This window comes from Augochlora pura, chromosome 7 (genome assembly GCF_028453695.1).
Source record: "Augochlora pura isolate Apur16 chromosome 7, APUR_v2.2.1, whole genome shotgun sequence".
Taxonomy (NCBI): domain Eukaryota; kingdom Metazoa; phylum Arthropoda; class Insecta; order Hymenoptera; family Halictidae; genus Augochlora; species Augochlora pura.
In genome coordinates, this window is record NC_135778.1 from 30470628 (window position 1) to 30488831 (window position 18204).

Genomic DNA, 18204 nt, shown 5'->3' on the forward strand with positions numbered 1-18204 from the left:
CCCCCCCCCCCCCCCCCCCACCCGTGCTTCAGAAATGATTTTCTCGGTTGAAAGCCGCAACGGCGAAAGAATGGAAAATAAGGACCCTCTCGCCTGTGTATCCGGCAGCAAAACTGGCGCGGTTTCACGGAAGAAATCCGTTTTAAAGGCTCTTTTTCTGGCCAACGAGATTCTATGCGCCGGAGAATTGTAAATGGAATGTTGTACGGCCGGGGCTTTTCCTAACGGGAGTCTCTCGGTGCCCCCTTTTTTTTTCTCAGCAGTTGTAGAAATTTCAATGCCTCGGGAAAATGAAATTGCTCTCCGGGAAAATCTACGGAGATTTCGTCGCGTTTTTGACTTTCGGAGATGAGGGAAATTGAAGGGGAACTCATTTCGGTTTATCTTCGCGGATTCAATCGCGTCCCGCTAATGGCCCCTGTTGATTGAAATTTTATTCTTTGCAAACTTTTTATTTTAACCCTTTGCGGTTGTATGCCTAATCGCAGCCACGAAATGCTATTTATTTTTTATTGTTCCTATTTTTATCTAATATTAAGACATGTTATTGTTTACGTGTATCTAAACTTTAACCTGTTGACGCCGGCGTACATTTCACCCGATAGTCTATGAATCGGTTGTTACAATGTGCAACCAATAAATTGTTATCTATTATTGAGGTAAAAATGTTAGATTGTATTACTGTAAGCTTCAATATTATTATATAATTTTTTAAATGTTAGGTACTTTTCGGGATGAATAAAATAACTAACGAATAAATAAACATAAAATAAATATTAATAATACCAATATTGTAATTTAGTAATGTAATCAACCTCTAATAACAGGAATGTTTACGCCCGAATGAATAACCGGCTAGTAAAATTTCACCTTGCATATTATGTATTACTGTTCGTTCAATGAAAATTAATTTCTACCACCATGACACCTATCTATGAACTTAATGCGACAGCAAAGAGTTAATTTGTTAATTTCTCTATTAACGTTCGATTTCCTTGTACGGTTGAAAAATGTATAAAATTGTTAAAACTGACGCTTTCGAAATGATTTGCATGAGATAGAACTTTGATCATATAAAAAATATTTGACTATATTTATAAGTATTTTAATTGTTGCAACGAAACTGAAAAATACACTACTGCATATAGAATCGTTCGAAAGATTTCGTTTAACCTCATTTTTGCGATTAGAACAAAACAAAATTTCAGAAGTTAAGAAATTTGACCAGATTAAAAGTGGAATTTCTCGTAAATTAAAAATAATAGTGGAGAAGAATTTTAAAATACGTGACCAACACACTATAATTTGCAACTTATTGTTTAATCACGTTCTAAATTATTAAGCACTGTTGACAGTAAGAGAAATATCTCCACGATTATTGTTGCAACAGTTGTTATCTAGTGATATTCTACTCGGTTCACATTTCGAAAACTTTCATGATTAACGAAACATAAAATGTACTACCTACAGCTTATACGCTTTCATTTTGCGAGTGTTTCCCAATGTCTCATAAAATGCTGGGAACCGTACATGAACGAATCACTTATTTCCCATTTTTTCATATGTTACGATTACATAATGTATACCCTATAATGTATGAAAAATTCAATGATTGCCAATTTAGTCAATTCGACAACACAAAATCCCAAATGGAATTTTTGTTAAGAATGACTTCAACCTACCAACATAACCTCACATTACAACTTTGGACTTATCGTTCAGAATCATGCCTGCCGCTGCTGTAAATCCATTTACAATACAAGGTGTCAAAGAAATCGAGCGAAGCTCTTACAAAATGTATAAAATATTTACAATATAGCATAAAACCACAAAATATATTTATTGTTCATACTTTATTGCGAATTTTACTGTTACCATTTGAAAATTACTGACTTCCGAATATTTAAAAAAGAAATCAGAAAATGGAAAATTTTATAATTAGGCAGCAGTAATTTCCTACACGTTTTCAAATCGATAGACACAGTAGTTAATGCACAAATTAGATTTGCGATGGAAAATCGAACGCAGTATCGAAGGAACACATGCCCGACCAGGTTTTAATCCTCCATCTTGGCCGGTAGCATGAGAACCTGGATTATCCATGTTTGCCCTATTTTCCCCATGTAATCGTATATGCAGAAATCCTGAAAAAATCCCGCACGATGCAAATACGTGAATTTTGCTTGGGAATCGCTTTGCCGATTTCTATCTGTCAAGTTTTGCGCACGTAATTTTAAAAATGCTAAAAATCCTGGAGCTTCTATTTCGGCTTGGAAACAGTCGCGCGTGTACACCATGTTTTCTGCAGTAATAGTTGAAGAAATTTTTCATGTGAAAATATAGAAATAGTTTAGAAGCTTTATCCAACTGAAGATTGAACAAACCGTCGCCGTAAAAAAACACGTTTAAAAAGATGTTCACCTTAACAACATCACCTGAGACGTCTCCAATTTTTAAACGAATATTCTTCATTAGTTTTTGCAATTAGTATTTACGATTGAAAGTTTTGACAAAATTTTTCAACGTTTGCTTCTCCATCTAGAATCTATTAGAGTTCTCAAATTTTCATTTATTATTGCAAATGGTAGCAATTCTTTTGTTATTATCTTTCCAATAACGACATAAGCTGCTGAATAATTACGCCGTAATATATAATAATTAATAATAATTACAATGTAATGTATATGTATTATCATAATTACGTAATAATACATATGGAATATGATAATCACAGTATAATATGTATGAAATTTAACAATTAAAATAGAATATTATATGTAATATCGTGATTACAATATAATTTATCTAATGTAATAGTTTCAATATAACATATGAAATGTAATAATTGCTATATAATATATGTACAATCTCATATTATACTATAATATTATATTATATCAAACTATAATATAACTATGAGATTATACATAAATTATATAGCAATATAATAATCAATCGTATGAAATATAATTATTACATATATATTATACCATTCTATAGCAATTATTACATTTCATATGTAATTATATTATAGTATAATGTAACTGTAACATTATTATATTATTGTTATATTATTATATGTCATTATATTATTAAAATTCTAATCAACTCCTCAATTTGCCCTCGTTTTCCAAATCTGAAATTCGAATTCCAAGTCGAGGCACTCGACTTTTCCGACACCTTGCAGGTTCAAGCTTATATTGCGTACACTGACACGGCACATAACCGAAGCGCATGCAAGACAAATAAATGTTAAAAAAGGTGACGTCACATGGCATTACAAAAACGTCTAATCCCATTGAGAACAACAACACCAAGCTGAACGGTGCACTCTAAACAATAGTAATCGAAACGTGTGAGTTGCAAGCAGTTCGATAATCATCGTGTGAATCGCGTTGTGGTACGGACGCGCGAAAATCATTCAGAAATCATTAGCCGCGAGCAAATGAACGGAAAAACGGTATCCAGCCCGTTGCTAAGAAGCGTTTGGCGCACTAGCTGTCCACGCGTCACTGTCTGTCTCCGAAAATCGATTCAGTCGGGAGATTGTCGGCGAAACGAGCTCTCTAGAATTCGGGTGATCGTCATCGATCTTTTTTCACAGTTCTAGCGTTTGTTGGGTGTCCTGAGAAGGTATGCAATGTTTTAATCGCCTCGATTAAAAGGTTTGCAAGATATTAATTGTCGAAATTTTAAAAACGAAATCGGTTTACATATTTGGACGATGTAATGGTTGTGAATGAACATTCTTAAGCTGAAAGAATCTCCAAAATAAATTTTCTACAATTCCATAAAACAGTGTAAATTTTAAAGTTCTCATGTCACACTCCGTCAGCCAGCGCGGTTGACGCGGTCTAAACCGAAAGTCTAGTGTCAGCCATATATGGCTGCGTGGCGCTCAACGTATTAATGACCATTGTGAAGGCAAAAGAATTCTCTGTAAATATCTATTACGAAACTGTCAATGATTGCAAATGTTTATGATAACATCTCACGGAAAACGTAGAGTTTTTATTATTGAAACTTTAGAAAATTACGTGCAGAAAATGTACGTTGATATTTCTTTGTCGCATTGACGAAATAATTTCTCTTCGCAATCTATGTACAGTATAATACAGTATAATAAACTACAAATTATTATGAATATTATTGTGTACGTAATACATATTGAAAATATATCTGATTACAATAAAATTGGATTATTTTAGCTTGAAAACGATTACTAGCAAAAGTAATTTGACCAAATCCAAACGAAAATATCGAAGATCAAAGAACAGCGTGTCTGTCTATTTTGTCTGATTAACTAAAACTGACAATCTTTAATTTGAATTTCACAAATCAAAGCACAAGTTTCGTTAGATTTATAAAAGAAGGTTCCCACCAGCACGAAAATGATTGCAAAGAAAAATCATTTGATCCAATTAAAAGAAAAATATCGATGATCAAAGGATTATGTATCAGCCTTATGTTTCGTGTGATGATCTACAATCACCTTCAGAGCTAAATTAATATATTGGCACATGTATTTGTCATAATTAAAAAATTTCAGAATATATATATAAAAAAAAGCTTTTCTCAGCTTAAAAATGACATCAAATAGATGTCATTTGACGAAAGGGAAACGAAAATATCTATGATGATAGTGTCTGCTGAATTGCTACGATTCTCTAAGACTGACATCCTTATGTTCACATTATTAAAATTAGTAGAGACATTTGCATTAATTAAAATGTCTAGTATGTGCGCGGAATGAGTTCGTCGAAAAGAGACAATATTTACATTCAGCGTTATAAATTAGCTCACACGTTTCAAATAATTAAAAGTTAGATGGAATGAAAGGACATATCCTGAAAATGACTGTAAACCTTCATATAGCTTGAAACTAACTGTGAGCAAAGTTTATTTACTTGGAATGAAACGGAAATATTAACGACTGAAAGTAAACGTGACCGTAGATTTCATCTTTCACCAACTTCGACAATGAATATTTCACGAAACAATGAATTTCTCAGTACAGGCAACAAAACTTAAGTAATCGACCGGTCTGTCCGTGTGATCAATAAAAATCATCAAGAATGACCGCGTGTCGGTGTCTGTCACGGGACCGTTCGCGTACGTGTAAATGAAAACGTGATACTTCGAAATAAATAAACATGCAAAAGAGTAAAAATTGAAATAAATCTAAGCCTTTACATACCATCTTCTTTACACAAATCAACTGAAATATATTAGGTACATTTTATAATCGTCCAACACAAGGAACATTGATTGTATTTACACATGTAAGTAAAAAAAAAAGAAGGAGAGAAGAATCGGACGGACTTCCTCGGAAAGAACGTCGCGCGCGCGCTTGGAGAAAAAATGAGAAAAAAAGACAGACGGTTGGCGCGCGAGATTTCTCATTTTCTTTCGCCTACTCTTTTTTATTGTTTTCTTTGGCAGCAGATGCTAGAGATGTGGATGCAACGGGAAATTGAATCGTTTTCAAGATAGCGACTAGTGTGCCGACAAATGTCATCGAAACAAGGGAACGAATATTCCCTTGGAAACGATTTCATTAGTTTTTGGTCATTTACTATTTGATTTTTGGAATATCAATTGTAGTGTGTAATTTCGAATTTCGTTCAGAACTCGAATATTTGCCGAATTTTACAAGCATTGTGTTCTATTGTAGTGAATTCACAGAATTATTTAGGTAAATGGTGGCTGAGGAAAGCCCGACTTTAATCCATAAATAACATAACCTTCACATAATTTTGACATAATTGGGTACTTGCATATTGGATCAAAAATGTTTTCCACAGAAATTGAATGGTTTCTATAGATTTACAAGATAGCATAATTTATTTTTCTGTAAGTGTACGCGTAGAGACGAGATGAAGGTCAACTTCGTTTTTGCAAATGGAATCATAATTTTGAATACATTATAACCTTACATGTCAACAAATTTGTTAGTTTAAAAAGTAATTGAGTGGAAATATCCTACAGTCATAGTCGTGTAAATATTCATTGGTGAATAATTTTGTGTAGGTAAAGTTTATGAGATATTTAAGTGCAAATACCACAAGGTTGTTGTACACAAAATTATTCGTCATGTGAGATCTAATATTTGTGTTAGAATATTAGTTTGTAATTCGCGCCTAACCAGAATTATGTATAAACATTTAGCGAGCGATTGCACAGTTTTTGTTTCGATCATTAGATGTTTTCTCCCCAATATGTCTGATCGCATCGTTCGTTATGTCGCACAAATACATCGCGTTATACATATAATTCAATATAATACGAAATTTCACATTCGGCCAAATACAGGGTGTCCCAAAAATGTCTTGCAATCGGGAAATGGGGGGTACCTGTGATCATTTTAAGTAACTTTTTCCTTAGCGAAAATGCAATCCGCGGCTTCGTTTACAAGTTATTAGTGAATAAGGTTGGCTGCGCGCGCACGCTTTTGCCTGCTGTTACGCACGCGAGGAACGATGGTCAACAATGCTTCGTTTTCTTAGAAGCGAATTTCAACTATTTTTCATCGATTAGACCGACACAGCTGATCTGTATACGACTATTTCGCGATTGATGAAAAACAGTTGAAATTCGATTCTCATTGTTGGCCATCGTTCCTCGCGCGTAAACGAAGCCGCGGATTGCGTTTTTGCTAAGGAAAAAGTTACTTAAAATGATCACAGGTACCCCCCATTACCCGATTACGAGACATTTTTGAATCAAGAAAATAAATCAAGAAAATAAATTACGTTAACTCGTAACACCCTCGAAATCATTTGATTTCTGTGGAAAACATTTTTTATGCAATGTGTAATTAACGAGTTATTTTCATTTATAGATTACAGTCGGACACTCTGTATATCGTTTTGACAGACTCCAAAATTCACAGAAAACAGCGAACATTTAGACAACGCATGTGAACAGTAATTTGTTGTTGTTGGAAATCGAGAAATTAAATCAAAATCAATATTATTTTTCGCTTTGACAATGATTTTTCGCTTTTCATTTAAACTTTTCATTCGAGAAAAATGCAAAGAGTATTGCCGGTTGAAAGTTTGCAAAATAATATGCTTTTATTGTTAAAAATTCTCAAAGTAGGCCTAGATTAAATTACATTTAGATTAAACTTTACTTTAAGGTACTACAAAATTTCAACTTTTTTGTGTAAGGTAGATTTTGACGAAAAAACTTTTAAATTTTAGAGTTGGGCCAGAAATTCTACATGTGATAATCATGTTGAAGAGTAATGGCGCCAACTTTTATTGATACTCATTACACAGTCGGTAACAAAGGTCACTAGATGACAATCCGAGCACATAAAAGTTTACTTTTCCTTTATAATTTGCTCTGTACGTGAGTAAAAATCAATTTTCTATCGATGATTTTTTTCAACCATGTTTTCTACGTAACTGGCATTTTTCGTCTCTGCTCAGAAACGCTTGAAATCCCTCAAATTTTCCCACGTAGAACTTTTCGACCAATGAATTCCTAAATGAATTCCTAAATGAATTCCTAACTTTAAAACTTAAAAATGTACTTTTCTTGTTAATACGAATATGAAATTATAGAAAAAAGAAAGTTGAACATTTCTGGAGCCTTAAAGTGAAGTTTAGCCTCTATTTACATTAACTCAGTGCGTGTTTCATGGATTTACTAGATCGCTTATATTGAGCTGAATTTTGAATTATTCGTTGAACAAAAGTTAACAGATATGGTCTAAATATCAGGATAACTATGTCAATATTAGGCAGCTTTGTTTGTTAATTATTGTTTAAATAAGTCTTTTATCACTGTGTGTAATATTATAAAATAATATAACATATAATATGTTATATTATTATTATATTACACAAAATATTATAATATATAATATATTACGTAATATTAATATTAAATTACGTAAAATATTATAATACGTTATATTATCTGGTTCGTAAAACTTTATAAAATACTACCGTAGAAGTTAAAACTACCTAACTATAAAAGTTAAAACACCAAAATTTTTCAGAATTAAAAGCTTGCATCTTTCTTTAAAATTGATTTTGTTTGTGAACTACAAATAGAAATTTAAAAAAATGAATAGATAGTTTCAAGTCACAAAAATTTATCAGAAACATTTACTTAAAGCTGCAATCCCGAAAAAATGTTTAATATATTGCTCAATGCTCCTAATTCTGGCTTCAATTTTCTTTGTATTTTCTTGGTTCGATTTTCAACATCCGACAATGTTTATTTTTCTCAAAATGTATTTAAATGTACGTGATTAGAAGCATTTCTACTTTTCTGTGAATTTTCCAAAGTATGCAAAGATACAAACTGTGTGATATCTTTTTATCAAACACTGTAAATTGAGCCGTTCAGTGCACACATCGATTAACTCCATAAAACAAAAATTCCTGTTATAATATAGATTCACATATACATATAATGTAGAATGCATAAATACAGATATAGCTTTCATTTAACGGTGTATAAAATTAACAAGAAAGAATAGCCAAAAAATAATCGTCAGTAATGTTACAGTTTTTATGTGACTGGTGGAGTTAATCAATTTGGCAACTGAAAAAAAGCAGTAAAGTTAAATTCAGTCTTTAAATTTTTAAGTTTTTTATTATAGAAAAAGATAGTTATTACATATTTTGATTACAGCTTTTCCATAAAAGTGAATGTTGACAGTTCTGTTATAATATATTATTTGTGATTAATTCATGAGGAATATTACAAATAATGTCTTCTTCATCAGCTGTATGTGAGCATTCGTCATTTCGATTTGTTGCCAAGTTTTTATAGTAATCATGTTCAACAGAAGGAATGTATTTTAGAAGGTCCATCATGTCGCTCCATTTTTCCCTTGTCACAGTTCTACCTTTAGGATATAATAAAGGCTGATCTATATTTTTCAAACTTTGTGGTCTACCTAATACAGATTTTCTTAAATTAATGGCTTTAAATTCTGTATCTTCATTATAATCACATTTGAATTGTATGAAATAGGGTTTGGACCTTTCTAACTTTATCCAGCGTATTTTAAGCCAATTTACTGGAAACCCTGTGACGGTTACTTTTCTGTTAATAATTGATCCTTCAGTTTCTGGTCAAACAAACATTTTTTTTATCTGTTTGCCGGTGCGATTTTATTACTAGTATTATTGAGAGGGGGGATCATCTTCGGCTGTTTATAAAAAAAGCATTGATGCATGGCAACAAAACAATGATTACATTGGAGTATGGAGTTAATCAAAATGGCTTCTGAAATAAATTACTTATTTTTCAATGGCCAAAAAAATTTTGCCGTTTAATGGTATTAATCTTTATTATTCAGGAAAGTTATTATAAATATAAAAAGTTACGACTATACCAAGTGCTTTGACACTTAAATTTAAGATTTTTCAAAAGGTGGAGTTAATCGATGCGTGTACTGAACGACTCAATTAGCGACGGGCATGAAATGAATGTAAAAGCGAACATTAAGTAGTATGTTCAAGTAGTATGTTTAAGTATTAGTATTATATGTATATACTTGAAAGAATTTATGGCAACCTACGTCTCCAAATTCCTCCGCAACAGGTAGTTGTTGCGACTCTAGAGAGTATTCTAAGAAGCGTAAAGAACGAAATCGTAAATGGAATATAATAGAATTGAATTGCAGATAAACTATATACAGGGTGGGACGCCTAAAACTGGAAACACGAAAGAAATTAAGAGGTAAGAATCGTAAATAATTATATAACCGACGTGGTATTAAAACTATAGCGCGTTCTTGGTCAAATGCAATTTAAGCAAAGGATGCGCCAATTCAATGGCTGCCCGATAAGTATAAACCCCTTAAATTGCTACTGTCAATTTTTACCATAATGTTGTAGTACTGGGAATGAAAAAAACTTTCTCACTCAAAATAATATTTAATTACATTGAATGGAAGTATTTATTGTCGACTATTAAATATGAAATAATTTCATTTTTTCTTTGAATTTTCAAATAACAAATAATTTATTTTTACAATTTTCTCATGCCCCCTTAGCTTTAATGCCGACTCTCTCTTTAATGTGTATATAGACGATTTGGAGAATGAGATGAGAAGGAATATAGGAGGTACGGTGATCGGTCGGAGAAAGGTTTTCGAGAAAGGTTCTGTTTATGGCAGAATGGAATTAAGCGAGAAGAAGTCGAAAATAATGGTGTTCAGAACAGGAGGAGGAAGGAAACGGAAAGAAAAATGGGAGTTGGGAGGGAAGGTACTGGATATTGTGGAGGAATACAAATACTTAGGGTACTGTATATACTGGCTTTCATCCAAGAATAAGGTCGCGAAACACATGGGAAGGATAGTGGGGAAAGCTAAAGTTGCAATCAATGCCGCATGGGGGGTAATGAAGCGGGCGAGAATAAATAGTCTGAAAAGGAGATTATTCATGTTGGATACCCTGGGAAAATCTGTCCTAATGTACGGGGGTTGAAATTTGGGGGTGGAGGAAAAGGGCGAAAATTGAGAAAGTGGGGGGAAGGATTGTGAAAGGAGCGTTGGGCTGAAGGTTGAACACGCCGGACTACATATGGAAGTCAGAGGCAGGAAAGGTAGATCTACAGGATGAGTCGAGAAGAAAGGCGGCAGGTTGCATGATGAGAGTATGGAAGATGAATGAAGAAAGGTTACCAAAGATTTGTTTAAAGGAGGAGCTGAGGGGATGGAAGAATGGCAACCCTGCGAATTGGATGAGAGAGGTGAATAAAGCATTTAAAGAAATGGGAGTCGGGGAAACGCTGGAACTAATGTGGAATGGAGGAAACGAAGATAAAGTAAGAAAGAACATACTGAGGTGTGGAAGAGTGCTGAAGGAGCTGGGATGACAGAGAGACTGGGGGGAAATAGAGAAGTCTAGGTTTTGTAGGGAGTACAAAGAGTGGAAGTTTGGATTAGGCCAAGAGGAGTACTGAGAAGATAGTAGGATACCAGGGTGGCAAAAAGAAACTTGGACAAGACTAAGGTGTGGGGGCATAGGGAGAGAGAAGAGCAAAGGATTTAAAGCTTCAGAATGCAGGATATGGAAAACAGAGGAGGAATCCATTTCCCATATTTGGGAATGTAAGGGTTTTGAAGAAGTAGGGAACACAGGAGTGATCAGGAAGGCGAGAGGTTTAATAAAAGAAAACAGGGGGAATTGGAAAGAGCTTCTGCTAAGGGAAGTAAAAAGCGAACTGGTATGGTACACCAAAGAATTATTATTATTATGATTATTATAAAAAGAAATTGTATCTTTATATTTGAAATGAGACAGAAATACTTTCTCACAATGTTTCAAATGAAAGGCAAATAAACAATAGATCGATTGCTTATTTGTTACTTGAAAAATTTAACTGAACATAGAATTTACTTAACCTTGTGAATCGTATTAACTGTATTGCATTGGTGACGCGAAAAAGCAAAAAACAACTGGTGGGGGGGAAGAACACGTGACGTATTGTTTTCTAACTGGTACGCCAGATCCTGGAGCCCCAAGCTTGAGTACATACTTATCGAGCGACCACTGTATAAATCAATATAACACTCAATGTAAAGATGCATTCACTGAACCTTTAAATACAGAGCATTCTCGAAAAACGAAGGTGCATTGTAATTTACGAAGCAATTAAATAATTATAAGCTTCTGGTAAATAAATAATCAGGAGCACCGAGTATTGCAACTATGATGTTAAAGTAATCTTTGAAATTAATAAAGAATAACAGTAAATAATCGATAATAATCAAAAGTATTATGACTTAATAAACAAAATGATTCAAATAAATTGGAAATCTATATAAAGTTATCGAAATCTTTGACAATTCATATGTTTTGCAATTTAAGATCAAAATCTAGAAAATCGATTCAATAAATTAAAAAAATAATTTCATAAAACAATCATTTATATAAAATACACTTCTGTAAAACATATCAATTCAAATAAAATTTTTGTATTAAGAAATAGTTGAAAGATTGTTATATTTTTAATATTTAAGTAAAAATAGCAATTCTTCGAAAATTGTTAAAAATTAATTATTATATTGCTGTAATTACAATTTACTCTAATTTAAACCATCAGAATCAATTATTATTTAAATTATTTCTCTCCCTCGAGCTTAAAAAGTTAATGTAATTTGTTTGTAACCACAAAGTAATTAAACAAAACAAGAAACAAACGCATTACGAATTATGCAAACCCAGAAATAGAAGCAACCAAGGAAATAATGCAACTAATGTTCCTGTTAAAAAAAATTATTAATAAATACTACGCAAGCCGAAAAATTTGTAAATAATCCCATGATTCTCTAAACCAGTTCAACAGAAACAAAAAGAGACAGAAAGAAGCAACATTTTGATCGTGTCTAAGCATTACATAATTAACAATATACAGTTAGCCACAAAAGTCTTGTACACTTGTCACATTTTGTTAAACCTTAATCATTCGAAACTAACAGGTAAGGCTTTACCAAATTATTGAATTAATTCATTTGTTATATAAAAATTAAACAAACTCTGAATAAAGGGCGACGTTTCCTGATTTATTTACAAGAATATTTAAAAAACCGAGAACGTAAATCCATGAAAATCTATAGGGTGGCCCAAATTAATTCTACGCAATTACGGTTTCAATATTTATTTAAAGATTAAATGAGACAACTTTCCTATTAATTAATTCGAATGTAAATTATTCCTACTTAGTATACTAAAATAAATCACTACCAAGCTGGAATAAATAATTAATTTTTCATCAGACATTCGTCCTCCAGGTAGTGGTTAATTACGTCTACAATTAACGTCGTAAAAATAATTACGTTGTTCATTCGGTTACATGTAAATAAATTTACACGAAGTGGTTTCTATCGAATGGCAAAATTAATAAAATGTTTCTTTCAATTGTAACAAACTATGAAAATTAATGGTATCATCTATACCAGAATAAAGTACCTTAAAAATTAAAGAACCACAATTGTTATTATAACAATTTTCATGCCTTGCTTGTGACGCTTCATTTGGGTCACCCTGCATAAATATGTAGGTAAATATTTACAATTACGTGCCCATTAAAAAGCTATTAACAAAATAATTTATATAATTGAAAAGAATCATCGAAACTAGATCTTGATTAGGTTTAGGTTAGGTTTATGTTAGATTTTAGTTAGATTCGCGTTAGATTTAAATTAATAAACCTAACCTACACTAACTCTGATCATTCTCTAAATATCCAGTATAAAACGGTACTTGAAACTCGCATTTTATTTGTAAATAAATTTTGTTGATATCTTCCTAATAAACAGTGGGCAACATTTAAAAACATCCCGGAGGACACTTTAAAAGGTTACCTTCATAACGTCTATCAAGGTCATGTGAGTGTATCTGTTGTGAATATTTACCACAAGTTACTAGAAAAATATAAAACATTAAATATGTTGTTACAATAGTATTGGCAATAGTAACAACAAATTTCATATATTTCAAAATTCCTTTTGCTTTGGAAAATTTCTGCGGTCTACTAAATTGGTATAATATTTTAGACACGGTGATTTCTTCAGAATTTGTATAATTTGAAACTGAAATGTTAATTGAACAATCGATTTGCTGAACAGTGAAATACTTGAATTCTCACTGAAGTTTTGCGATTCCAGGGCTTGTACATAATATCGATTTGGGACTGGCTGTACACAGAAGCTTCGAAGCGTAACTCGAATTGCATCAACACACGAATATACCATGAACAACAGTTAAGTATCATTTATAGTTCGATATTTAACGGCACATTGAAAACACAGAGCAAAGTTCGCATTCTCTGTTTCGCATCCATCCACTGCCAAATTATCGGTCCGCAGGATAATCGAAGTCTCACGGTCGATCAACGTCATCGTGAATTTCGATTAGTCTAATTTAATCTACTTCATCGAGATTTACGAGATTTATAGTAATTAATTCATTTCTCTCTGTACACTCCTCTCTTTACCACCATTCCCACCTCTTCCTGCTTTCGCTCTTTTATCATTTGCAGAATTTCATCCGTAAACTAACATAATCACGGCACGAATTAGGGCAATTAATCGACTATTTCAAAAGTGGCGTATAGGGCGTTTTTAAAACAGCGTCAGAAAGTTTTCTTCCTTCAATTAGTTTTGTATAGTGTGTGGGTGTATTATTTATTATTAATTATAGTGTGTAGGTATATTAATTCTGAATACTCAAATTGAAAAATATTAATGAAGCATTAAACATGAACTTAAAAATATTATTAATTCAGTATTAAATAGTAAAAGTGATATATGTATATTAATGGAGTATTAAATATCGAAATTAAAATATTAATTCAGTGTTAAATAATGAAACTGAATGATATTAATGGGATATTAAATGTTACGATTGGAAAATATTAATTCAATATTAAATAATGAAAATAAAAAATATTAATGGAGTATTAAATATTGCACCTGAAAAATATTGATTCAGCACCTGATTCAAAAAGTGGAAAATATAAAAAGTTGAAAAATATCGATTTAATAATAAATAAAAAATGTAAAATATTTTATAAATTAGTCATGTATTAGGAATTCACCTTGAAGTTATTGGAGAAAACAATTTGAACAATGTAACATTTCAATGATTAGGTACCGAAGTGCGATAATTTCGCTACAGTCGAGGAACTTTTAGCCTTCGAAAATGGCGACCGCAAAATTCTCTACTTCCTGAAATTACGCGAATAACTGTCTGGAATAACTGCTGCCCTTTATGACATGCATCAGTGAATCAATTAATAAAGAGATATCGAAATTTAGTATGACTTCAAAGAATAAGCAACATCTTTAGGCACTTAATGAAACTATTATAAGAAATACAAATGATAATACAATAAATAAAAAATGCAAATTAAATATCGTGAAAATTGAGAATCGAGAATATTTACAAATGAATTCAAATTTATTCGTATTGAGTCATTGGAACCGTAAATTTTATACAGATTACTTTCAATTTCAGTATTCTAAAAAAGGTTTAAAATTTAATGAGAAAAAAAATGCAAAACATCTACAACTAATCCACCAATATTATACTACATGTATAAAAACTACAAAGTGCTTATTTTCAATGTGTTGCCTCATGTATCACAACATTTGTGAACTTGTTTATTTATTAGTAGAATTGAATAATATATTTTAAAATATTTTGTTTGGAATACTTTATACACTATTTTAAAGACACCCTATGTACGCACATAAACGCGTTGAATCGCGTAATCTCGGTAAACAACTTCTATCAAAATTTCTGGAAATAACACCGATTATAAGACAATTGTTAATAATTATTAGCCTGCTGAACTTTATACAAAATTTGTATAAATTATCTAAGAAAAACCAAAATAAGAGACATAATATGATTTACAAGTGTTTTCACATAAATTGAAAAAATAACAGAAAATGTTTTTGTGATAATTTGTATAAATAGCAAATTTCCATAAATAAATTAAAAGAAACAAAAGTTTGCTGAACATTGATAGATAAAAATCAGTTTCGTGAAAATTACCTTTTGTTAATAAACATTGACAATTATGCCAGTAACTTTTGTTAACACTTTACCGACCGGTAACCTATAAATCAGCTTTCTGCCAATAATTTGTTATCTATTATTGAACTAGAACTGTTATATCGTACTACACTAAGCTTCCAATAAAATAAATAAAATAAATAAAATAAAGATAAAGTAAATAAAATAGATGAAAACATATGAGTGAACATATAAATGTGTGTAGCTTTATTTACTCTATAATAACAGGAATCGAGTAATGTAGAAACCGTTTTTATCAAGTTTGAATTAACATTGCTATAAGCAAAAGAAGATATAAATAATATAATATAATAATTATAATAAAAATATGATATGTAATAATTATACTTATATAACATACAAATTTTTACGATCGGTCGGTACAGTGTTATTGTAATTTCGTAATATCGTTTCTAAGATGATTTGCAATAACTTTTTCTGTTCGAGAAATGTTCTATCGGTCTTCGTTAATAACGAAAATACAGATCAATCAGTGAGCGAATACTGATGACGCGTCTTCCACGTGATAGTGAGAGCAACGTCTCTGTCTGATTGGTCCGCGTTTTCTTTTAATAACAACAAAGCCGCGAATAATATTTTCGCTAAGAAAAAAGTTACTTCAAATTACAACAATCTCCTGTTTCAAGGGCTTAAAATATTTTTGGCACACTACACAATTTAGTTTTGTATAGTTCTAAGACATCATATATTAAAATAGATGTACAATAAATGTATAAAGATTCATCGTCTAATTATTATATGAACAAGTTCGAAAACAACGAGTGACGATTTTCTAATTTACAAGCTTTTGACGCTCTTGATTTTCATTTATACTCGTTTCTACACTCCACGAAATTTTCATTGAACTTGATTTACCGAGATCAAACGACTCTGTTGTTTTCTAAGCAAATTGAACAATTGGATGAATTTTTAAGACCTAACCTTGGAGGCGTTCAGAACATAATGGCCGGCGTCGATGACTTTCATATCGTTAGATCGAATGAAAGTTACTGTTATTGCGAGTTGAAAAATGTAACGTGACACAAGGAACGGAATAAAAATTTTTAGTGGCCACGGTTTGTTAGATGAATTTAATTTTTACGAAATAATTTATGGCAACGGAACTTCTTTATGGCAAAGAATATTTCACATGATTTAAGAAATACTATCTGTTGGCTGCATTGTTTATTAACCATAATAAACTAATTGTAATAAAGCTTATATTATAATCAGTTATAATAAATTCTGCATTATTAATAAAACATTTTACTTAGATATTATTGACAATTGCAGTTTGTTAATTTGTTTTATATATAAATTAGTTATGTTATTTTTAAATTATATATTACATTGCAAAACAAACTGAAATTACTCTTATTACTATTCCACTTCGCACTCAATTTTACAAATACAATGACCTAGCTACACTAATGCAGACAAATAATTTAGAAATCACTAGTCAAATTTTTGCAGTAACATTTCATTCAATTTCCAGTGCAAAATGAACAACATAACTCGACCGCTTTGCACATCTCATTTATTGTTACTGTTAATAATACAAGCAAGTCTGCAAATATTGAGCTGCGAATGTTTCTCAAGGTCACAGTTAAGAGTTCACGTCGTCAACAATTTTTCCAAAGAAGACCACATACTTTTATCATAGCGTAATGGTCGAGGTCAAGCGCAATTACTGTAACTTTCGTGTAACCTCGAGGACAATTATGAAACCATCATTGATCTTAAAGTATCAAAAAATATGACATTGAGAAAAATTTGTTGATAATGACAAAATCTTGCGAGATGCAGGCTGATCTAGTTAGATCGTCCATTTCGTTTGAATGAAAACATCGGCGACATTCTCGACCCTATTCTTCTGAACGCTCCGCGATAAACAAAATGAAAATAAAAAAGATATCCCCGAGTCGCCGGAGCGATTCGAAATGCTAACGGCAAGAACGTAAATTCGCACTGGTCAGCGTCAGTTCAGACTGCCGACTAACATCGTAAGCAACTAGAAACATCAACAATCAACGGCTAGTAGCTACTGCCATCTGAACTTCCACAAACAACCGTAAAAGCTTACCTTTCCGAGAGGCGTGGACGGCTGGCCGGTCGGCGCTGGATCCTTGATATAGATCTTCCAGGTCGCCACGCTGTTGATGGCTTTGTCGGCCGCGTAACATCTCCATAGACACTGTATCAACATCGCAGCGGCCGGTATCTGTCGGTTGAAGTGCTTCTGCCGTTGCTTCTGCTGTACTTTCAGCGCGAAACCGGAGCCCAGAATGCCCTGCAACCGAAAACCATACGACGTTCTCTTTATTGTTCCGTCGCAAAGTGGCTCGGAGGTCGGTAATTTCTCGACGAAAGTCAAATTTTTCGATTCTCATGTTTCAAGGTATTTGTTTCTCCTCGAAATCCTTTGAAACCTTGGAGTTTAAAGTATTAAGGGTTTCAGACAAATTTATATTTGAGACTTTACTAAATCCAATGTGAAGCTAATTACTTTAATTATCCATTATTAACATATATTTGTCCGGTAACTTTTTACACCGCCATTCACAAAATGCTTGCATTTTTTTACACTATCTGTAGAAATGATATGGTCTATATAAAATCAACGTAACTTGTTCAAAATCATATA

The 18204-nt window shown here is 32.1% G+C and overlaps 1 protein-coding gene across 1 annotated transcript in view; it reads right to left on the reverse strand.

Annotated features, from left to right (window-relative positions):
* The window catches only part of Kcnq (KCNQ potassium channel), a 168012-nt gene that overhangs the window by 40415 nt on the left and 109393 nt on the right, over window positions 1-18204 (reverse strand). The window contains exons 8-9 of the mRNA XM_078184615.1: window positions 17644-17850; window positions 5198-5218 (exon numbers count right to left, since the gene is read on the reverse strand). Of these exons, the coding sequence (XP_078040741.1) occupies window positions 5198-5218; window positions 17644-17850 (228 nt within the window). The remainder of the gene's footprint in view (window positions 1-5197; window positions 5219-17643; window positions 17851-18204) is intronic.